The sequence below is a fragment of the Blennius ocellaris genome (genome assembly GCF_963422515.1).
Source record: "Blennius ocellaris genome assembly, chromosome: 20".
Taxonomy (NCBI): Eukaryota; Metazoa; Chordata; class Actinopteri; order Blenniiformes; family Blenniidae; genus Blennius; species Blennius ocellaris.
Genome location: NC_137669.1, coordinates 22370741 through 22395442, shown reverse-complemented (window position 1 = coordinate 22395442; position 24702 = coordinate 22370741). Strand labels below are relative to the sequence as shown.

The 24702-nt window shown below is 44.8% G+C and overlaps 1 protein-coding gene across 1 annotated transcript in view; it reads left to right on the top strand.

The window, feature by feature from the left end:
- epha10 (EPH receptor A10) overlaps nt 1–24702 on the top strand; it is a gene marked incomplete at both ends in the record, with an annotated part of 221563 nt that overhangs the window by 30792 nt on the left and 166069 nt on the right. The window contains 1 exon segment of the mRNA XM_080515523.1: nt 22969–23033. Coding sequence (XP_080371649.1) covers nt 22969–23033 — 65 coding nt within the window.

The window sequence follows — 24702 nt, the reverse complement described above, 5'->3', positions numbered from 1 at the left end:
TTTGCGCAATTTAAATATTTCCTCAAAATGCTATTAGCGTGCTAGCACAATACATTTTTTTGCGCACAAATTTTCCCATGGACTTACTACACACACACCACGCACCTTGAGACACACACACACACACACACACACACACTACTTATCTTAATTATTGTTTTTTGCTTAGTTATTGTTTATACTGAAGGTATATTCGTCTATTTTACCTATTGCTTTTTTTTTTTTTTAACCCTGCATGCCCCTGTCTTTCCATATTGCTGCTGCTGGAACTGTGAATTTCTCTTGGAGATCATTAAAGTATTTATCTATCTATCTATCGCTCGCTCAGAATTTCGCCACAAATAGAACCCCATAGAAGGCTTCACCAACCTGCAGCACCGTCGCTCCTCCACCAGTCAGCACCTGTGTTTTATTTATTGTTTTTTATGTATTATTTTTTATAGCTTTGTTGTAAAGCACTTTGGGCACCACTGGGTAATTGTAGAGGCCTGTACAAATAAAATGTGATTGATTGATTGGTTGATTGATTGATTGACCTTCTCACGTCGAGGTGCCCAATGTGAAGAGCGTCGGGGTTGAAGAGTTCCTTGTTAAAATATCTCGTCATCTTGCAGCTCGGCCCCGAACTCGACGGGAAAACAAACTGTAGATTTTAAGAATGCGAGGCGAGAAAACGCGTCGCCGCCTCCCCGGGGGGGGGGGGGGGGGGGGAATTGCTTACAACGCCGTCGCTCCAGGTGTTGGCACCCGGAGAAGTGTCGTGGCGGCAGAACCCCTGCATTTAGAGGAAAAAAAAACAAGTAATTAGCTGCGATAATTAAATCGTGCGGTCGGCCTGGGCGGCCGCGGAGACGGCCCCCGCTTACATTGCATTTACATAAACACTGGAAATGGGTCCGCGCAAAAAAAACCCGAGGAATTAGCAGCTTATTTCTGTCCTATTATCTGCCCGGTGTAAATAAGCAAATAAACAATTGGCTGTGAAGAAATTGGATAATAGGACGTGGAGAAAGACGAGGCTGCGGCGCCACAGCAGCCGGCGCTACCAATGAGATGCGCCACGCCGAGTGCGGCTTCTCCCGACTCTCTCAAAAAAAAAAAAAAAAAAAAAAATGTCTGCACTTCTTTGTTTTGCAACTTTAAACTGATTGAGATGTTTGTTTATTGAAGTGTACATGGATGCGTGTGTGTGCGAAACATCCGCGTTGTGTTCTGGTGGGTTCTTGTTTACGGGGTTGTGGGGGGGAGGGGTAAGGGGGGGGGGGGGGGGGGGTGAGAGAAGCTCTCTTTGTCTCTCATTAGAGCAGCTCTTTGATTTCATTAATTACTGACCCGCTGCTGCTGCTGCGGTTTGGCACAATCTGGCATTCTAACCACTGGCGGCTCACCGCCGCCGCGCCGCTCTGCATTATTTATTCATCGCCTCGGCTTGATAATTAATAACCGTGACTTCCCAAGTACTCCATTTTGTGGTGTGTTTGTGTATGTATTTATGCTCATTTGTGTGTCTCGTCACAATCGGAGCTTCTGGTTTCCGACGTTACCTTGTGGAGGTTTTTTTGCTGTCGACGCCGACTCCTAGCTCGCCTGTCTGGATGCTGCCTTCCTCACTCGAGATTTAGCGGGTACCGATGACACCTGCAATTTTCGTGTTTTTTTTCCTGACGAGACACTCGTGAGACTCCAAATCATAATTTGCTCACGACTTCTGATCCCTCGGCGTTGTCCAACGCCGCCGCAGAGCTAGCTCAAAGCTACAGGCAGTCACACTCTCAAATGGAAGGGCAGCGCGGGAGAATGCAAACGTGTCATCGATGCGACGTTGATCTATACAAAAAGAGTAAAAGTGTTTCCATACAGTTCTGCACCGCATGTTGACAATTTGGAAAAATTAACCACGAAACACTTTCATTTCAAAAGTTGTTGCCTAAACCGAGTTTGGACTGCAGCGGTTGAAATTAAAGTGTTTCGTGTCGCCTCTTGATATTTTGTCAGAACATAATTTACAGTCTTACATTTGACTTTCTCATGGATAATAAGAAGGAGGCACACCACCACCCGAAAATGTTAAAATGTTGAACTGTGTAGCCTCTATTAACAATATAAAGTCTTTCTCATCAAAGTTTTATCAACAGGAATCCAGTAAATCCAGAAAGCAAGGACTTTTTTTAATAGTGACTCCCTCAGTGTGAAACCTGGACCTGATGGATGAAGAGCTGAGATCCTGGTTTTCTAAAACTTCTCCATCACTGTCACTGACACAGTACTTTGATACAAGATGGTAGCAGGAGGTGGAGATGAACCACACTGACGTCTGTCACTTTACATTTCACCGGCAAAGTTCTGTGCTGCCCTCTAGTGGCGAAGAGTATTTATACATGATTACTCTGCAACACACTGTCGCTGTGAGAGCAAAGGTTTTTTTAGAAAAAAATGTGAAATTGGATCATTTCCCACGGAACACCTGACGAGATCCGGAGGAAACACCAGTGTGGTTGAAAAACACTACAATATCGGGTCCGATACTGGTATCGGTATCGGTATCCGTCCGTCCCGAGTTGTCAATCAGTGTAACTGGCGAGCTTGAGGAAGTTTTCAGTACCTTGAGGAGGCGAGGAGTCTTGAGGAGGTGAGGAGTCTTGTGGAGGTGAGGAGTCTTGTGGGGTTTGAGGTAACGACCACTGCAGCAGTGGAATTCAATTCAGTAGCGACTCGTAGCTCATCCGTCTCTTAGCTTCAATCCATGTTCTGCTCTTCTTCTTCTTCACCCTCCATTGTGCTCCGACACGCCGGCGTCAGACCGGACAGGCCATCTTTTTCCTCCTTTTCCCGACCAAACCCCCCCCCCCCCCCCCCCCTTCTCTTCACCCCCCCCCCTCTCCGCCTCGGCATCGCGAACTAGTTATGGAACCAATTGACTGATTGGCTGTCGGCCCCATCGATCCCCAAGGTCGCACTGCTGGCTATTGACGAATGGTGCCTCCCTCCCTCCCTCCCTCCCTCCCTCCCTCATCCACTCCTTCCTTGCTACACTCTCTTTTATTTTCCTACTTTTCTCTTCCTCTGTTCATCTTGCTGAATCTATCACTCCCCTCATTTCATCTCCTGTATCCCCCCCTTCCCCCCCCCACCCTTCCCCCCCCCCTCCTCCATCCATCTGTCGGTCTATCCGTGCTTCCTTTCCTTCCATCTCTCCTGCGTCTGTTGCTGCGATCGCTCATCGATGTCGCCGAGATCGATCCCGAGGATAATGGCCGCCGGGCCTGCGGTCTGCGCTCTGTGTCGGCGAGGCGCCGCCGCCGCCGCCGCCGCCGCCGCTCGGGATGATGGGAAAAGAGGGAGGCGAGATGAATTGCTTGCGGCGTGTCCAGGTGGTGATGTCAATCTTAAGGCGGCGGGGATGAAGAGAGCGAAACAGGACGAGTGGAGACAGAGAGCGAGGGAGGGGAGCGATTGCCAGAGGGAAGCTACAAGACTTTTTTTTTTGGCGGGGAGGGGGGAGACAAGAAACGACAAGACAGGACAAGACGACGAGAAAGCAGAGAGCCGCAAGATCCCCCCCCCAAAAGCTGCCGGAGTGCTGACTCTCCGGCTTTGTCACTGAATTCTAAAAAGCGGCGGTTCGTGTGGAGCGCAAAGGTCCGCGGCAGAAAGCCTCTGAAAGGCAGCGGCCTTGATTGCGACGCGGCGGCGTCCCCCCGCACAGCGCAGCTGGGCGACGTATCAGTGCATTACAGATATTCCGTAAAAGGATCATCGAGCATTTTTTATGAAGCTTAAAGGATTAGTGCGCTCAAATCACATTGCACAGTCAATTCTTTTTTCTCCCCGATCCCCGGCGATATTAGCATTGTGCTCCATGTTATGATTCATTACCAGTCCACAAAGTAAAATGTGTGCATTAGGCATTCTTTCATTGCGGATTTTTGAAGCTTGAAGTCTTCCAGATGTCCTCATGTTTTCTTCTCGATGACTTCAGAAGCACGCATCCTAAAAATGGACATCAGCATTAAGCTCACCTCACTGTCGAATGCGGAGTAATCTACTCTTATAGGCCCAGCAGATGGCTAATGCGTATGTATTAACCCGTTTTACAGTGTCCTACTGCCGTCGTAGCCTTAAGATAGAGGTTGTTGAAATTAGTGGTGCGAGTCGATCAGCGGGTGGAACGCCCCCTCCACCCACAGGAAGTGACATCTGAACGGCCGGCGGCCGTTCAGATGTCACTTCCTGTGGATGGAGGGGGGCAGTCGGGGGTGGGGGGGGGGGAAGGGCTGATCATCGTAGCTCCCTCCAAATCCATGAAATGTTTTTCGCACTTGCTGTCACAAAAAAGTCGCTCAGTTAAGTTACATTAGTTTGGTTGTTTTTAGGCTTTTCACTGTATTTTGGATGATTAAAACTTGTTTCATGTTGAGATTGTAGTAATTGCCAGTAGTGATTGTTTGGTTTTGTGAAAATATACACGATGTACACATTTTCATCACGTGTCCTCTGCGACACTACCGAGAAAAACGTACATTTCTATTTTTTTTAAGGTTGTTCTGGCACTATTTTACAGCTTTTACAACCCTGGTTTTACATCGTATGAATAAAACCCATTCAGCATTAAGATTTGCTTGTTTAATGGAGATGAAACTGTTGAGTTTATAATGAAATGCCTCTTTTGGCCTATTTGGGACAAATTGACCCTTCAGTCTTTAAGTTTGTATTTGTGGAGTCGACGTCTTTCTTTCTTTCTTTCTTTCTTTCTTTCTTTCTTTCTTTCTTTTTTTTACACCGAGGTTCACTGAGTGTGTGTTACGCGCATTCATCTCTCGGTAAAGTTCTTTTCAAAGTCTAGTTCCAGCCTGTTTTTTTTCCCGAGCACATTGCGTTTGTACTCCTGCAGAGCGTAAAGTTTGTTTTTGCAGTGCATGAAAGACTGAAAATTAACTTTGTTACGGCTTTGGAAAATGCGAGTCTGTTTGGTTTTCACTTCTATCTTTTGAAAGTCGTGTGAGCTCTTTCAACGTTCTGCGTTCATGTATACGTACACGAGGAAATCCAGCGGCAGAACTAACGCGCAGAAAAACAACAACCCCAAACCGTGTTTACCATACGCCGCCTGGATCAACTTATTTAAGGCGCGCAGACTGTCTTTCTGTGTGCTTGTGGATGTTTGAGCATCTCTGTGTACATCGGCGTCGCTGCAGGCGCTCCCCACTCGTTCGCGGTGTCGGCGAATAAAACAAAGAGAGCGTGGAATGGGGCGAATGGAAGAGACGAGGGAGAAGACGGCCTAATTTAATCTAAAGTGCTTCTCAAATTGAACAGAGGGGGGAAAAAACAAAGTCAGCAGAAAAAAAAAAGCTCGGAGCTCCGCTTGCGCTTGTGCAACGCCCCCTGTCCCTCACTTCGGAACCAGCGGAGGGAGAGAAGGGTGAATGGAGGGAGGTGGAAGATGGAGAAACGAGAGGGGGGGGGGGGCAGGAATTAAGAGGGTTTAGATTAAAAGTCCCGTTCACGGTGGGACGTCTTAAAAAAAAGTTAAAGCAAGAAACTCTGGCAGAGTTTTGGGGGTCGATTAATAGAACAGTATTTATCTATGTGTTTTCAAAATGTACAGTTTATAGTGGGTTAGCATGAAACGTTTCTTTTATAGAAGTCACATGACACATTTATACAATGCATTTTTTTGCCATCTATAAATTGTGCATGAGTATCTCTCTCTCTCTCTCTCTCTCTCTCTCTCTCTCTATCTCTCTCTATCTATCTATCTATCTATCTATCTATCTATCTATCTATCTATCTATCTATCTATCTATCTATCTATCTATCTATCTATCTATCTATCTCTCTATCTCTCTATCTCTCTCTCTCTATCTATCTATCTATCTATCTATCTATCTATCTATCTATCTATCTATCTATCTATCTATCTATCTATCTCTCTATCTATCTCTCTATCTCTCTATCTCTCTCTCTCTCTCTCTCTCTCTCTCTCTATCTATCTATCTATCTATCTATCTATCTATCTATCTATCTATCTATCTCTCTATCTCTCTATCTCTCTATCTCTCTATCTCTCTCTCTATCTATCTCTCTATCTCTCTATCTCTCTATCTCTCTATCTCTCTATCTATCTCTCTATCCACCCATCCATCCATCCATCCATCTATCTATCTATCTCTCTATCCACCCATCCATCCATCCATCCATCTATCTATCTCTCTATCCACCCATCCATCCATCCATCCATCCATCTATCTATCTATCTATCTCTCTCTCTATCTCTCTATCCACCCATCCATCTATCCACCCATCCATCTATCTATCTATCTATCTCTCTCTCTATCTCTCTATCCACCCATCCATCTATCCACCCATCCATCTATCTATCTATCTATCTCTCTCTCTATCTCTCTATCCACCCATCCATCTATCCACCCATCCATCTATCTATCTATCCATCTCTCTATCTATCTATCTCTCTATCCACCCATCCATCCATCCATCCATCCATCTATCTATCTATCTCTCTATCCACCCATCCATCCATCCATCCATCTATCTATCTCTCTATCCACCCATCCATCCATCCATCCATCCATCTATCTATCTATCTATCTCTCTCTCTATCTCTCTAGCCACCCATCCATCTATCCACCCATCCATCTATCCATCTCTCTATCTCTCTATCTCTCTATCCATCCATCCATCTATCCATCTATCCATCTATCTATCTTGTAATCTTAGTCATTTAACGTTTTAGTATCTTAATTTTGTTAGTTTTTCTTATTTCATTGTGTTTTTTTTATCCTTTTAATTACCATTTGCATATCATTGTATGTATATATATATATATATATATATATGATATGTTAATGGTAATTAAAAGGATAAAAAACACAATGAAATAATAAAAACTAACAAATTAAGATGCTAAAAAGTTAAATGACTAAGATTACATGAAACCCGAAGAAGAATAAACCAAAGAAGAAGAGTTTTCTTCTTCTTTCTGCGGTTCCTCTGTCGCTGTGACATTAAGCTCGGAGCTCCGCTGAAGAGCGGCGGCGGCCTGAATGAGCGTCTGTCTGAATAATGCAGTGGTGCGGCTGGACCGAGGAGAGACTCGGGGGACGAGATGGAGGAAGTCGTAGCGCAGTGCAAAGATACAGACTTCTATTATTTAAGGCCCCTCTGAAAGGCCTGCGAGGCGAGGCGTCCCCCCCCCCCCCCCCCCCCCCTGAATTAAAACCGGGACGCTGGGAACGCGCATACATTCACGTCTGTCCAATAAATAAATGCCGGCATTCATGGTTGTGCAGCCCGACGATGCATGACATCCGCTGATGCAGGTGCACTTTGGATTAACCTGCAGAGGTGTGTGTGTGTTTGTGTTTATACACTCGTCCCTCTTCCTTCAGTGTTTTTGTGACATTTGAGTTCAGTCTCCTGCACGAAAAAAAAAAAAGGTTAACACTCGAGTTTGTCACTGCGGCAAGGGGAATATAATTATGTGTTTGTGAATGTGAGCGAAAGTGCTGCCGGAGAGTTTGTTTCCTTTTATTCTAAATCTGCCAGTGACATTTTTCGGTGTAGTTTATTCGGAGGCGTCGCATCCCTGCATCGACATCCCCATTCATGCCTCCTCAAACACCCGCCTCGCTCTCCGCCGTCTAATTAGGGCCGCGCGGTGTATTGATGCTATTTGATCACTGCGACACGCGAGCGGACCTTCCAGGGAAACGGGTTATTGTGACATTATAATGTGTCCATTGGCATTTTAAAAGCTGCACTACAGTGAAGAAATTCAATTTTATTAAAATTTTCGTCTCCTCTCATTCAAATTCAGAGCTGTTTTTTTGGCACGGGTTTGTCAGCGAGGGTGCCGATATGCATCCTCACAGTGTGGACGCGTGCATCTCACGACTGGTTTTCACTTCTTCAAGTGAAACGCAAAAGCTTGAATCGTGTTCCGGATGTTTGTTTTTTTGCAACAGAGTCAGAGTCTCCAGGAATATGGAATTTACACGGTTTGATGTACAGTTGCTTGTACAGTGTTTATATATATATATATATATATAAGCTACCGTATTTTCCATACTATAAGGTGCACCGGATTATAAGGCGCATGGAATAGACCAGTGGTCAGCAACCTTTATAGCTCAAAGCCATTAGGTTACATTTTCCACTGATTCTAACACCCAGAGAGGTGCACGCACTTTATTTTGATAGTCCTACCTGCAGCCTATGCCAGGAGGACACTACACACAAAACCTTCTTCACTGCTGGTTGACAACTTACAACTACCGGTAATAAACTAAACTACATGAACTAAGCAACAAAAACACAATTATTACCGACACCACAAACCAAATAGAACCCACAATAATTGCATTTAAAACACCACAAACAGAAACTCCCATAATTCATTGCAGCTATCGGCTGCACTGAGGAGCTCAGGATGCAAGGCATGATGGGAATTCATGTTTTGTGTTGTTGGAGGTTATTGTGGGTTGTTGTTGGGCTTGGTGTTGTGTTGATTGTGTTTATGTGTTTTTGTTCCCCAGTTTAGGGAGTAATTATTTCATCTAGTGTATTTTGGTTTGTTAGAATGTTGGTGTGCAACCATGAGTGATGAATGTGTTGTGTGGAGTGTCGTCCGCTCTGAAGATCCGGTTGCCAAGTTAGAGTTGTCAAAATAAAAGCTTCTGGTTGTCCAGCTGTCAAATAGCAGTCTGGAGTAGAGCAATTCTTCCATATATAAGGCGCACCGGGTTATAAGGCGCACTGGCAGCTTTTGAGAAATTTTTAGGCATCTAGGTGCCTTATAGTACGGAAAATACGGTACTTGGTGGCGGCGTCGCATTATGTCCGGCCTCAATCACATGAAGACGCAGGGAAAATGTTCTTTCCTCGCCACGTGTAGCCGCGAACCCTCGTGTTATGCAAGCATGTCGGAAGCCGCCTCACTGGGCGCCACACATGCACACTCGCCATCATGTACATGCTAAAACGCCGCGCTACGTTCCCTAAATAGAAAAGCTGCACGGTGCAGCATATGCATGTTCCGTTGCGTAACAGTCGCAAGTCATTCTAGCTTGACTCCAAAGTGCATGTTGAAAGTTTGAATGTTTGCTAAATCGAGTCGGATTCAAGGGCTTTTTTGTTTCCAAAACCTCTTTTCTCTCCCCGGCCTTGAGGGAGAGAGTGTGTTTTAGTGTGGAAAATAGAAATATTCAGATTTGTTTACTTGAAAACTGACTGTCGGGGAAAATGGCAAATGGCTTCAATTTGGCATGAAGAAGCGAGCAGTGAGTAAAGCCACACCGGAGCTCCGTGATTCATAATTCACACAGTCACTACCAACAGAACAAGGTCCGACAGGATTTATTTGGTGTCAAACATAAGGTCCAAGGGCCAAAAGCGGCCTGCAAGAGGCTCCAATCCGGCCAAAGCACCAAGGAAATGGTCAAAATCTCAAAGAAAACCTTAAAGAAAACATTTCTCAAGAATAATCGACACGACGCAACACTGAGACTTGAGCTGAGAAATCAGTGATGCTGCCATTAAAGCCAGGAGTTTGTAGAAACACCCAGAATGCAACAGCCGTCGGAGAAGTTTCTTGAACATTTCACCGTATTTTGCACCCGAAGGTTTCATACAAATTTGGCTTAAAGGTATACAGGAGGATTTTCAGGAATTTTAGGAAAGAGCCGCCCTCTCCACCGTTTGAAAAAAATGCGCATGCGCAACGCTGTACCTGCTCCCGAGACGGAACGCCTACTAGAACGCGTGCGAGAGACGTGCACGAGCCCAGTTCTCCTCGTGCACGCTCTGTTTACAAGTCACAAGTCGGCATCGCTCACATGAGCTCACTTTACGAGAAGATTTGCACCAGAGGGGGTGAAACTGTGTAAAAAAGTCCGAGAATAATGCGTGGGGTCGGCCACCGGCATGACGAGGACCGTGTTGGAGTGAGCTGCGCGCAGGGATGGGCACGTACGACGGGCTTACGTCATATATCACCAGAATGATTGACAATTGGGAGGACCAGTTATTTTGATGATCCACCCGGAAGAAGAAAATCCTCTACTATACCTTTAATGTAGATATCGATCCTGATCCTCAGACTGCTTTGCTCGGCTCCTCCAGCACTTTGGAAAATCTGGGTCATAATTCAGCCACAATTAGTTCCTACGGCGCGGTCGTCGCAAAAAGATGCATTCTAGAAGTGTGGAAATCAGACTCTCCAGAATTTGTTGGGATTTTACACATTGAACAGTTGAGGTATGAGGTCTCAGGAAACTCTCAGAAGTTTCAGGCTCTATGGGACCAATGTTAAGATTTCTGAAGCTGCAGTTGATCCCTAATATCTATAATTTATGTGGACGATGTAAGATTAGGTGGACATTCACATATTGTTGAACAACTTTATAACCCCTTTGTGAGTCTGTTTTGTTTTTCTTTGTTTTGTTTGGATTTGTGTATTGTTTTTTTTTTACCTAATATTTTTCAAAAATACTTTGAGGAATATTATTTGTTCTTAAGGCACCTTGATATTTAACCCTTTGGGGCCTGAAGCATTTTGTGCCGTTTTTCACTACAATTGATTTTTCCTTTATATCTCAGATATAAAATTCTTAAACTTTGCCTTTTTTGGTGTCATTTTGTTCAGGACAACCTCATAAATGCATTTCTGAAGTAATTTCATCACTTTGGCGTACTGTATTAAAACAGTGGATCTAAAAACACCATAAAACTACAAATTCGGGTGGTAAAAACATAGATTTATTGACTATAAAAGTCACAGACATGGTGAACGAATCATTTAGTTTACTTGTATAGTAAATCTAAACTATAATTAACTAAAATGTATCAAAACAGGACTGAAAAAAACAGTCCTATACAGATATTTACAGTGAAATAGAAGCACTGCCTCAGGCGTTTTTGTAAAACTATTTACAAAAGCTCACACATATAATGTCAGGAGAAGACAAATGATTTGTGCCACTCAAAAAAACAGACTCTGTCCAACACAACACAGAGGGACACGTCACACATGGCATGTCCATGGAGTGTTTTTCCTTTTCTTGTGTTCCTGCGGGCAATTTTTACATTTTAGCCTTTGGCTGTTGTGGTGGAGCTGGAATGATGCGGACAGGGGGGGGACAGCTGTCCTGGTCTGGGGGACAGCTGTCCTGGTCTGGGGGACACCTGTCTCCCCTCTAACAAAAATAAGCTGAGGTCTTCAATATTGTCATCAGAATCACTCTCAAACTCAATGTCAGACTTGTTTGGATGCTAATGAAGATATATTTGTTTCTGTATTTCTACTGGGATGTAATTTGCCTTGTTAAAGTAAAAAAAATGTGGCTTTATGTTGAGAACGGAGTCATTTTACGTCGTAATTGTTTGAACTTTTCATCACCTTTACTTTAAGAGTTCAGATTTAAAGGTTATTTATTACCTGTCGGCCCACTCAAGGTGAGATTGGCTTGTTTGTGGCCCCTCGAGTAAAACGTGTTCGACACCCCTGCTTTGGATCCATTGTTACTGACTCACAACCGTCAAACCACATTTCTCCCCCTTGAATGTCTTCTACTATCTGGGCTTCTAAAGTTTTGTCTTGTTTTACCTGCTGAGTCTGGATATTTCAAAAAAAACACCTTTTCGTCGGCCGCAGCAAATCTCACACGGGCGCAACGAATGAGTGGTTTCCTTTGTAGCTGTGGATTTACTCGTACGTGCGGCTGCCTAACGAGTCGGACGTCTTTTGGTCTTTGACAGGAAATTGCGTGGCGTTGTGGAGCCGGCGGAGACGGCGGAGTCCTGCTCACACGGACTCCGTGGTGACAATAAGAAGTGACAGCTCTGTCACCGCCCCCGCTATTGCAGCCCGACAGCTAATTACAACCCTTAACAAGACCCTCCAAATGAAAATAGGATTCTCCCGGCCCTCTGGTCGCTCTTAATCTCTTCAGCCATTTGGCTTTGTCTCTCACCTCGGCACCATTAGCATGTTTCTTTATCTCCCGATTTTTTTAGATTCTTTGTTTCTCATCCGCATGCTGTTCACTCTGAGTTACACGGAGGATTATGTGCTTCAGGATGTGTGTAAATACTGTTGTTTAAAAAAAAAAAAAAAAATGCCTCGCAGCTGCAAATGTGTTTAGCAGGTAGGGGTGGGCGATATACATCGTCTACGATAATATCGTCATTGTTGTTTTAGCGATGTGCAAATTTACGTTATGGAGTATGCAAATGACTTCACTAAAACAACTAAAACCCCACACATTCACTGAACAAGAGTTACGTAACCTGCGTAAAGCAGCAAACCGCAGCAGGTCACATGACCTCTCACTGGCGTGTTCCCGGCAGGTTAGCGTGCCTCTAAAACGTAAACATTTGAAAGACAACATGGACACGCCGCCCGCGGACGCTCCAACTTCAGAAGATTTAATTCCAAAGACGTGGATCGACTTCAGTTGCATGGAAGTACTTTGGCTTTGAGAAGACTGACGTGACCCAAAAAAGACCGTAATCTGTAAAGTTTGTCGAAAAGCCGTTTGACGCTAAATGCAGCTCGACAACCAACCCGTTTCACCACTTGCGGACCAACCACACGAAGGAATACGAAGAATGTCAAACGCTAGCTGCCAAAGAAAGACCTAAGTCGGCGAAGGTAGCGCTACCTGCTGCACGACACAGCCGACAAACGTTCGCGGACTCAATCAACAGAAAACTGCCTCGTGACAAAAAAAAAAAGCACCCGATGGCGAGACGTAACAAACGTTGTGTCCATTAATATCATCCACTAGAAACAATTAATGAGCTAAAACTCAGGCTGTAAAAAAACACACATTTAAAGAATATCGTCTAATTATCGTCATCGTCAAAAATCCCCCCAAAATATCGAGATATTATTTTTTGTCCATATCGCACACCCCTATTAGCAGGTACGACTTTGATAGGCTCCGTTTCTTTGATCTCGTTGGGTTTTACAGTACGTCCTCTCTCGTCTGCAGTGGCTTTTCCTCTGAAACGCTGCCGACAAAGACTTTTCTGTAATTCGCTTCATCACACACACACACACACACACACACACACACACACACGAGCTTCATTCCTCCTGAAGCCATCCGACAGGTGGTCATTCAGATTCAAGACCTGCACTGCAAAGGAGGAAGGAAGACGGGAAGAAAACGGGAATTAAAGTCGGAAGAGATCAGGAAGATGAAATTGATCGTGACCATTTGTACATCGTCTGTAACGCAGTGTTCTGTGGGAGACGTGCTCTCCACTGCCACCGCTGACGCTGTAATCCTGCTCTTCTCGCTCAGTTTCGTCTTCAAAAGCAGTTATTTTGACCCCCGTAACTCTGGCTCCTTATCCAAGCGAGCGTGGATTCCAGGAGTTCACCTTCCTGTACAAAGCTGCGTTTAAGCCGGGAGAGGATTATAGCCTCGACCAGAAAAACCCCGTGCACACAAACTGAATTACTTCCTCCATTACCTCCCACCTGAATGTCAAGCTCCACAACGCTATGCATGATCCGATGGCTATATTTGATCTTTTCCTCTTTCCTTGTTTTTTTTAAAATACAAGTCAGCGTTTGCAGTCCTATCGACTATATATTTCTTGTCTGAAATCAAAGGAAGACATTGATTAGATACACTTCAACCCTAAACGAGCCGTTCACAACAACAGATATGTTGCCCTCGGGTGACGGAGTGAGTTCCTGACGTAGAATCCCCCCCCGAACCGAGCTTTCCCAGTTTGATTCAAACCCCTTTTGTTCTCCGTCTCTTTCGCCCGCAGTCCCATGAATAATTAATATCTGACTGACAGTCGATTAACTGCTCCCACATTCTATGATTAAGCGAAGGTTGTTGATGCATCCAGCTACTTTGCAGGACAGTTGACGGATCAGGGAAACACACACACACACACACACACACACACACACACACACACTGCATTCACGCCGTTTTGTCGTGCATCGTGATAGCAGGGTTGTGGGAATTGTGTCTTTACAGGACGTCACATTACGAGAGTTGAAAGTTTAATGACGCTGTTAAAAGGAAAAAAAAAAAAAATCCATTTCAATTTAATGCTGTTAGAACTGCTATTATTGTCCCGCTGCTCGGCTCTTTGTTGGAGTTCCTTGACACCGTCGTTGTGAGAAAGTAGTGTATATGTCTCTTTATACACAGCATTTATCTTTTATGTGCCCCGTTCGTGTTTTTATACACCACACTTCATATCCCCGTCCATTTATCCCGTTTTTTTTATCTGTCTGACTGCGGTGTTACTGTATTGTTTCAGCACAACTATATATTACCTCACCTTCAGCCAACAGCCTCCGCGGTGTGTCGGCGTTCATATTTCTGTGTCGCCGGAATATAAAGAACGAGTCTCGCTTTCCTGGGGGATCAGCTAATGTCGCCACGTTTCGGTGGATTTGATTCCGCGTGCAACTTTCAGTTGAAAAAGCATTTTTATATTTATCAAAAAGCATTACTTGTTTTCTCGTTTTAGTTTTGTATTCCGAAACAACAGAAAACAATGTAGTTAGCACGTTGGGCCACTAGTGGGGGCCATTGTTTGTTATCCCCCGCCGTGGCCGATAGGCCCCGAAGGGGGATCTTGAAACAGTCTCCGTCCGTACGTCCGTCCGTTCGAACGTTTCTACCTATATCTCGGCAACCCCTGGGCCCACAGTGACCAAACTTCACATGTGGATACATCTCAGAGGGGGAAGGGATACTATGGTGACCTTGACCTAATTTGCATATTAAGTAGGTCACAGGGTCACGAAGTGCTTAAAAACACATTTTGGGCTCTGGAGGCCTAGGTTTTTGAGCTAGGGTTCTGAAATGTTGATACACACTCCAGGGATAACCTCCAGTACGCCAAGTGACCTGACCTTGACCTTGAAGATCGTTGGGGTCTGAAGTTTATCGTCATAGTTGCACAATACATGTATTTTCATATAAACATTTCTCCTCATTCCTCAGCAGTTCCTGGGCCCACAGTCACCAAACTTCACACATGGACACTCCACCTGGGGAGAAGGGGCACCATGGTGACCATGCCCTCATTTGCATATCAGGTCACAGGGTCACTAAGTGCATAAAAAACACCTTTTGGGCTCTGGAGACGTATTTTGACATAGCTTATGAAGAAGACCTTTCAGATTCTACATAATTATCTACTAGGACCCATGGAACACCCTCTAGTGTACCAAGTGTGCTGCCTTAGAGCTGGCTCTGTGAGAAAATATAAAGCCCTCCGGCGGGGGATTAGCCGAGCAACGGCCTTCTTGTTTTGTAATGAAACCAGACACACGTGCAGCTGAGAACAACCTGCTATAAACATCAGCGGCGAGAGAACGCCGACATTCTAGTGGAAGGACGAGCAAGTTGGATTGTTGTTACGGTGACTGTCAAAATAAAGCTACCAAGTCCCTGGCGAATATAAACTGGGAGTCATGACACCATGAAGGACATTTCTTTTATTAATGTCGATCTACTGAGCATGTGCAGAATATCTCGTTCAGCTGTGGCGACGAGGATCAACAGCTTCATTTCAGATCATTTGCATTTTCCTCATTTCCACAGTTTGAGTCGGAGCGTTTAAAAAAAAAAAGTTGTGTTTTTCACCGAGGCGGAGAGTTTCCGAAAAGTTTCTTTTTTCACATGTTTCCATGGAGATGGAGTCGTGGCGTTTCAGAAAAGCTCCATCTCGGGAGCCGTTTTCAAAACGTTGTGCTTTTGTCGTGTGAACGGACGCCCAAAACAAAGTTTCCCGTTTTCACTTAAACGCTGTCGTGTTTACGGGCCCTTGATCGTATCGTTGAGTCACGGCGACTGACGTCACACATGAATTAATGTCGTGAGTGAACATGTGGAAATACAGTTATTTTATTGAAACTACCAAGCAAATAAAATCTGGCTTTTTTTCACTTAATACTCGATTAGCTTATTATGAAGTGCATCGTTATTTATGCGTTTATAAATCCTTCCATCAGTCTCTTGGAGGGGTTCTGTTGCTCTTTGTTGTATTTAACTTTGAAGTCCCTGTAATCCACCTCCGTGAAAAAAAACATTTCTTCCCTACTTTTTCCTGCTGCAGTCTGAAGGTAGCAGAAATAAAAATAGCGCTGAGTGCTGGTTACACACTTGACAAAGGCCAGATTTCATTGTAAGCCTCTGCTTTTGATGTCATTGTTGCACCCAAAATCCCCGTCCCGATCTCTCCATCTCTCTCCATCTCTCTCTGTCTCTCTTTATTTTTTAATTTATCACAAAGATCTCATCTTTTGGGCTTTTTCTTTTGTATCCGACTCTCATCTCACCCTTGTTTCGGCAAGGCTGAACAACTCAATTAATGCATCAGACAAACCAAGGGGAGATGAAAGAACGGGCGCTGCCAGGGAGGGAGGTAGAACGAGGCGTTTACACTTCAGATACACTTTTAATGAAACTCCTTGCAGCAAAACAAGGAAGAAAGCAAATCAAAGTCCCTTAAAACCTCCACCTTCTGCCCCCTGCAAACACACACACACACACACACACACACACACACACACACACACACACACACACACACACACATTACGGGGATGCAGCCAGATACGTGCAGCAGGATCACAAAGTCGAAATCTAAAATTTCCACTCAAAGGAGCTCTTTTTTTCTTTTTTCTTTTTTTTCCCCCCCAAATGGATTCTGCAGCTCGAAAAACCTCCATGAAGGTGTTATTTCTAAGTGAAAATTCATTTGCTTTCAACGGTGTGCGCATTTGCATGCCTCACATCGAAGTGCAGTTCCTGGAATTGAAAGGGAACTGAAAAAAAAAAATAGAATAAAAATCTCATTGTGTAGCCAGACTTCTTTCTGCTCTTTCAAAGTTTCCTTTCCTGCATTTAGAAACTGATCACACTTTTTTTTTTTTCTGTTCGCTGTTTGCAAAGGTGAATGTCAGACATGGATGATTCATTACAGTTCAGCCAAATACAAGTGTTTTTCTTTAATTCGCTGCAAATAAATTGAAGTACATGATAAAAAAGAAAAAAATCCATTTAAGTAAATATCCGTTTATGACACTTTAATTGTTGCTCCATTGAACTCAGATGAATCCAGTTTATTGCCTCTCAAAACACATGATTTTCACATTTCTCTGCCTGAAACGCCAGATAATAAAGCAGAAAGTGCAGGAACTTTAATTGAAAAAGGTTCTAATTTTGTATTTGTTTTATTTTGACGTCACGTAATACTCGCCGGGTTGTATCCGCCCGATACTGGTATCGCTTTTTTTTTAAATTAACGTGCTGGTTTTGTGAGGTGTAAAGGGCCGTCTCATTGGCTGGACGCTCCTCTTCCATCGCTTTTTGTTTTTACATCAGGGCGTATTAAACGCCGGCGTCAAGCCGCATTGATGTCACATAATGAAACCAAGGACAAAACACGCTCTGGTCATTTGTGTGCATTATTCTCTTTTTCTTTTTTTGTTCTTTTCTCACCTGTGAGACCTAAAATTCAGGCCACATTGAGTAAAAAAAAAAAAAAAAGCAAAACTGGCTCACGGATCCTCATTGTATCTGTGATGAAGGCCAATTATTTCTGCCTTTGAAAGGCCGCGTGCTGTGGTTAATGTGTCTTGGTGGTTTGAATGAAAGCCGCGTGCAGCAGATGGCTTCTATTACTTTCACGTGCCCTTTCCTCCAACTTTCGCTCTCCTCCTCCGGTTGACCCCCACATTGACTTGCTCTGCTTCCCTTCCCTTCCTCTCCGCCTCTCTCTATCTCCCCCCCCTTTGCCCCCCCAAAGGCCTATTAGTCTGTCTAACTAGGCAGTGATTACAGGACTTATGTATTCGGCGTGTGATCGCCGTGCCAACTCTGTCCTCCGAGCCTCAGTGTGACTGACTGACTGATCCCTCTGTGTATTACCCACTGGATTCATTTATTTGCACTTCATGTGCTCGTTCCTCTCTCCCATTTCTTTTTTTATCCCCCGCCGTGGCTGATAGGTTCCGAAGGGGGGGATCTTGAAACAGTCTCCGTACGTCCGTACGTCCCTTCGAACGTTTCTACCTATATCTCGGCAACCCCTGGGCCCACAGTGACCAAACTTCACATGTGGATACATCTCAGAGGAGGAAGGGATACTATGGTGACCTTGACCTAATTTGCGTATTAAGTAGGTCACAGGGTCACGAAGTGCTTAAAAACACATTTTGGGCTCTGGAGGCCTAGGTTTTTGAGCTAGGGCTCTGAAATTTTATACACACATGATACACACTCCAGGGATAACCTCCAGTACACCAAGTGACCTGACCTTGACCTTGAAGATTGGTAGGGTCTGAAGTTTGCTCGTCATGGTTGCACAATACATGTATTTTCATATAAACATTTCTCCTCATTTCTCAGCAGTTCCTGGGCCCACAGTCACCAAACTTCACACATGGACACTCCACCTGGGGAGAAGGGGCACCATGGTGACCATGACCTAATTTGCATATCAGGTCACAGGGTCACTAAGTGCATAAAAAACACCTTTTGGGCTCTGGAGACGTATTTTGACATAGCTTATGAAGAAGACCTTTCAGATTCTACATAATTATCTACTAGGACCCATGGAACACCCTCTAGTGTACCAAGTGTGCTGCCTTAGAGCTGGCTTTGTGAGAAAATATAAAGCCCTCCGGTGGGGGATTAGCCGAGCAACGGACTTCTTGTGTTTCTTACTTTTTCTGCCAAGCAGACGTTTTTTTTCTTCTTTTGGGGTCATCGTCCTCCCTTTTATGTGTCGTTCTCTCCTCGGCCCGATTGATTCCTCTCGTCGTCGGTCTCTGCCTCCCGCCTCGGCCTTCCTCTGCGTCTCGCCGCCACCCTTTGCCCTCGTCTTCTCTAATCGTTCCCCCGAATGCCTTTCTTGTGTTATCGGCTAACGACAGAGCCGAGCTCTGGGGCGCCCGACGGGGTTAAACCCCGAAAAACAATAGAGTTTAGCGAAGAATCTCTCACGGTTCAGACTGAGCAGCTCTGCCCAATGAGTCAGTGTCTCGTCTTCAAGGGAACCCAAGAACCAGAACAAAAAGTATTTGGCCTTGTGGAGTTTTGTGGTTTTCAAATGACTAATCATTTTAACCCTTAAAGTCCCAGTGAAATGTAAAACACTACTTTGCAAAAAACGATAGTTGGGGTAGTACTTCTAAGGTTCCTCCGACTCTGCCCCACCACTGTTGTCGCATAACAAAGTTATTTGAATTTTGAATCTCCAGCCGAGGAAGTCGGGGGAATCCTTCTTCGTGGGCGTGACGTCACAAGTTGTGCAGATCTCCATCTGTTGTGTTTATATCGGCTTGTTTCCCTCTTAAATATCCAAGTTTTTACAGTGTTTTGAAGTTATAGTCGGCGTTTTATGAGCCTTGATGAAAGATTGAGCCTGGAAGAGACCGAGAGGGGAGGAAAGGAGCACGGGTGGCGGGAGCCGCTAGCTCGCGCGGCTAGCGGCTAGCGGGAACCGTCTTCTGCTTCCTCAAACATGTTCCAGACGGGGTCACCGATGGCAGAACCACCTTCTGTGTCTTCTTCATCAATCACTGGGTTTGAAATGACCACGATGATGAAATCTGGTTAAATTCAGCCTCTTCGTGGTCAAAACTCTGATCCTCCATAATGTAAACACAACTTGGGCGTGTGCACAACTCGTGATGTCACTCTGTTGTTGTCAGAAGCTCCGCCCAGCAGAGGAAATAGCGCCGTTTATCGGCTATTTTCTCGCAGATTGCCGTGTTTTAACATTTTACCTTCAGCCAGTTAGCAGGAAAATGTTCTAGAAGAGACACGAGAGAGTTTTGGAGGTCGAGTTTTCATTTCACTGGGACTTTAACTCAGGGGTGTGAAACATAAGGCCCGTGGGCTAAAGCCAATCCGGCCAAACCACCAAGCAACACGTACGTCCAACCCAGACAGACAAACTACCCTGTTGGTTCCGTGGACGCCGACGTCTCCTCGGCCTTCGTGTTGAGACGAATCAGAGCGACCGCAGGTCTCGAGTCGCCTCACCTCATCGAGCGCGAGTCAGGCTGTGCAGGTTTCTGCATCTTTGCCCACCGGGACGTCCGTGTGTCCCGCTGCTGCTGCCAGTGGGGCTCAATGTCGGTCGTGAGGCGGCATGTTCGACAATCAAATACCTTTTCCCTGCTTGCAACGATGTAGTGGCGTGATACTGTTACTGCCCGTGGAACGTGTTACTCCGATTACTTTAGAGAGCTGCCAGAACAAGTTAAGAGAAGTGTGTGTGTGTGTGTGTGTGTGTGTGTGTGTGTGTGTGTGTGTGCGTGCGCTCGTTCCCCTCATGGCTGAGCTCTCTTTGAGCACGGGTAACTTTAGCGTCAGCACAATCTCTTAAAAATGAGGCGATAATACAGCCGACCATATGTCACTACAGATGTTGATATTACATTGTGGATTAAGATAAATGTGCTGATGATGGGCTTCGCCTACTGCACGCCGGCTGCATACAAGCCAGCGTGAAACAACAGCTACCTTCAAGTCCTGACCACTCAACTGCGGCTGATTATTATTTCTGGGTCAACTTTAGTTTCTGTGCTTTAAAATGAATGGAGATGTTATTCACATAACTCTGTTTTGCATTAAGTACAACAGAAGATGGGTGTTAATTATATCACTGGATATGAATTTCATGAGCACTACTGAAGAGCACGTCAATAATAAACTTTTAAATGCATCTAAAACTGGGAATAATAATAATGTTTGAGATGATTAATGTCAAAATTAAGGATATTCTTGATAATTCTTCAACGTGGTTGCAGATGGATGTTCCTCCAAAAAAAAAAAAAAAAAAAATGATGATTAATTGTATTACAAGGACAATCTGGCATCCAGACATGAAATCATAAAAATGTATTTACTTTTGCTTGGTGGGAGATTGACTGACGTTTTGGAATAAATACGACTGATTTTCTACAGTGATGGTTGAAAATACCTGCTTTTTTTTCATGATTTGGCCATTAGCTCCACATGGGGAGGAAAAAAAACACACACACACACACACACACACACACACACTCAGACACAAATACACTCATTTGCAACACATGAATTCTTGAAGCCTGAATACCCACGAGGAAAACAAACAATAAAACAAACGGTAAAGAAAAAAGCCCACAATCAAACCCCGTGTGTGTGTGTGTGTGTGTGTGTGTGTGTGTGTGTGTGTGTGTGTGTGTGTGTGTGTGTGTGTGTGTGTGTGTGTGTGTGTGTGTGTGTGTGTGTGTGTGTGTGTGTGTGTGTGTGTGTGTGTGTGTGTGTGTGCCACTGCCCCCAAACATGCAAGTTATGTTAAATGTAAGTGGCAAAACACACAAACACTCAAAAGTACATTTCCCATTGTGTTGCATAATTACAACTGTATTCATAATTATAGTCATGTTCTGCCAAAGTCTACTTTCTTTTTTGAAAATGTATTTTTCTATGCTGTGTAGCTGCAGACCCACAATCACTGCATTGCATGGGGTTTTTGCAGCGTCGCTGTCCGTGGTGCTGAAACCACGCTGCATTCTGTCTCCCTGGTTCTGTCCCTGCTGTCTCTGTCCATGGTGCTGAAACCACGCTGCATTCTGTCTCCCTGGTTCTGTCCCTGCTGTCTCTGTCCGTGGTGCTGAAACCACGCTGCATTCTGTCTCCCTGGTTCTGTCCCTGCTGTCTCTGTCCATGGTGCTGAAACCACGCTGCATTCTCTGTCTCCTGGTTCTGTCCCTGCTGTCTCTGTCCATGGTGCTGAAACCACGCTGCATTCTGTCTCCCTGGTTCTGTCCCTGCTGTCTCTGTCCGTGGTGCTGAAACCACGCTGCATTCTGTCTCCCTGTTTCTGTCCCTGCTGTCTCTGTCCGTGGTGCTGAAACCACGCTGCATTCTCTGTCTCCCTGTTTCTGTCCCTGCTGTCTCTGTCCGTGGTGCTGAAACCACGCTGCATTCTGTCTCCCTGGTTCTGTCCCTGCTGTCTCTGTCCATGGTGCTGAAACCACGCTGCATTCTGTCTCCCTGTTTCTGTCCCTGCTGTCTCTGTCCATGGTGCTTGAAACCACGCTGCATTCTGTCTCCCTGGTTCTGTCCCTGCTGTCTCTGTCCATGGTGCTGAAACCACGCTGCATTCTGTCTCCCTGGTTCTGTCCCTGCTGTCTCTGTCCGTGGTTCTGAAACCACGCTGCATTCTGTCTCCCTGGTTCTGTCCCTGCTGTCTCTGTCCGTGGTGCTGAAACTGTCTTCTATGATCCAGAACCAGTGTTCCAGGCGGCTCACTGTCTAAATCCATGTGTTTTTTGTCTGTCCAAGGCTGTGAACCCAGACTCGTCTCTGTCCAGGTCATTGTCTCTGTCCAGGGTTATAAAACCAGCCCATGCTGACTTACTGTGTCTGTCTGTGGTTCTGAAACCAGAGTCAGCGGCGGCCTGCCGTCTCTGTCCTTGTCCTTCTCTCTGTCCACGGTTCTCAAATCAAAATTACCTGTACGTTGCAGCCTTACGATCTGGGTGCAGGTTGTTTGCCGCGTGCTGCTTTTGATGTCTTGTCTTGTTTGTGGTCTCTCAGTGTGTTTTTCTTTTTACATTTCGAGCCAGGTGATGATGGGAAGCTCGTTGTCCAGCTTCGGTCCTCAACAGATGGCATTAATGAACTTATCAAGACATACATTCCCCCTCCTGACCGTCCTGCCTCAGTGTTAATGCTCTTCTTTCCTTATTCGAAGTGCAAGGTGTCATCGCCTCCCAGCAGCCTTCGTCTTGTAGATTTAAAGTCCCACCCCGTTCTTATGACTTCGTGTCTGAACATGTTTAAACTGACAAGACGAAATAGAACCTAACGCTCTTTTGGAATCTTTCTTTAAATTGACCACTGACCGCTGAGCTTGTCTCATGTTTTCCTCCATTTTCTCCCGTCTTCTTTTCTGCAGTGGTGCTGCTGAATTCTAAAGAGACTCAGGCTGAGCTGGGCTGGACGTCCTACCCCCCCAACGGAGTAAGTGTCCCAGCCTTTCTCATTACTGTGACATTCATTTGTCCACGTGCCGGTCGACGTGCCAGCCTCTACATCACAGCTGTTTGCTTGACTCTTCTCGCACCTCATGTTCTCCTCTCCTCCGAGCTCGTTATTATTATATCATATTATATTATAATCCTGGCTGCGATCCCTACAGTGTCCAAACCAGCCGCACAGATAAATGCCCTCCGTCTGCGTCGATTGATTTGGCGTGTTAAAGTCTTGCACGCCAAGTTATGACTACAAGACAAATGCGGGCGCACTTCTTCACAAAGTTCCTCTTTTTCTTTATGTGATATAAAAAGCCCATGTTGGGAATGGTGCAAGTATATATACATCACAGATGACACATTAGTAGGGATGCTCGATATTGGCTTTTCTACCGATATCTGATATTCCGATATTGTCCAACTCTTAATTTCCGATACCGATATCACCGATACCGATATCACCGATACCGATATCACCAATATCGATATATGCTGGTTTTTTACACCAAAACTGTTCGGTAACAACAATAAAATATCTCCTACTGTGGAATTAACACATTATGCCTAATTTTATTGTGACGCCCCACTGGATGCATATGTGAATCAAACATGGCTTTCCAAATGTACACACTGAGAAAAATAAGAGAACAACTTAAATTATGGAAAAAAGTGCCATATTTATTTAGTGTTAGAGAGAAACCTCAACAACAAACTCAACAACACCACAGACAATATAAAAAAAAGGAAGAGGCATATCTTCAGTCCATTAGTTGTAAACAGTCAATGAATGAATAACTGGACATAACTTGTCAAATAATAGACTCAAACTGGGCTCAATCTCTTTTAAGAGTAACAAAATAGTGCAAATATAAACAAGAAAGGCACAGAAATGCTCACAAAATTAAAACAGCCCTCCTTTAAAGTGCAACAAAAACAAAGACTGAAGTTGACTCGTCCATATAACTGCTCTATTTCTTTTTCCCCGTGTCCTCATGTGTAAGAGGGAGATTGTTCTGTATGAATACAAGCATCTCAGCATCTCAGCAATGTATGAGATTTCTCTTCTCATCAATGATGTGGGCAACAGATTCCAATATCGGTTGTAAAAATCCGATACCGATATTTTTAAGTCAATATCGGCCGATAATATCGGACCTCCCTACACATTAGTACACATTAGTGTCGGGTGTGCAGGATTGCTGTCGGGTCGAGAAGGCAGCCCGAACGCACGCGAGGCTAAATCTAGAGAATAATAAACTTGGTGGTTTCCCCCCCCCCCCCGGTGCAAGAGAAAAAGCCCCACCTGCACTTTGAGATAGTCACCTTGACAGAGTTGATCACATTACTCTGAGAGATAATCCAGTTTCACAGGCGGCTGTGCTTTGTGCACGTTTGTTTATGTATGAGAGCCGGAGAGCGACTCCTCTGTGTTGCCTGGTTCTTCCAGTCGCGATGTGGAGTCACAATGATTCATCTGTTGGACCCGTCAGACAACTTGAATCATTTGGTAATTCTTCCCCCCCCCCCCCCCCCCCCCCCCCCCAAACTGGAAGAAAATCAGAAATACAGTTATAGTAAGAATGGCCAAACTCTTATCAAATATTGTGTCTTACAAAAGAAAAGGCTACTCAGCGAATAATACATTTTATTTGGTTTTA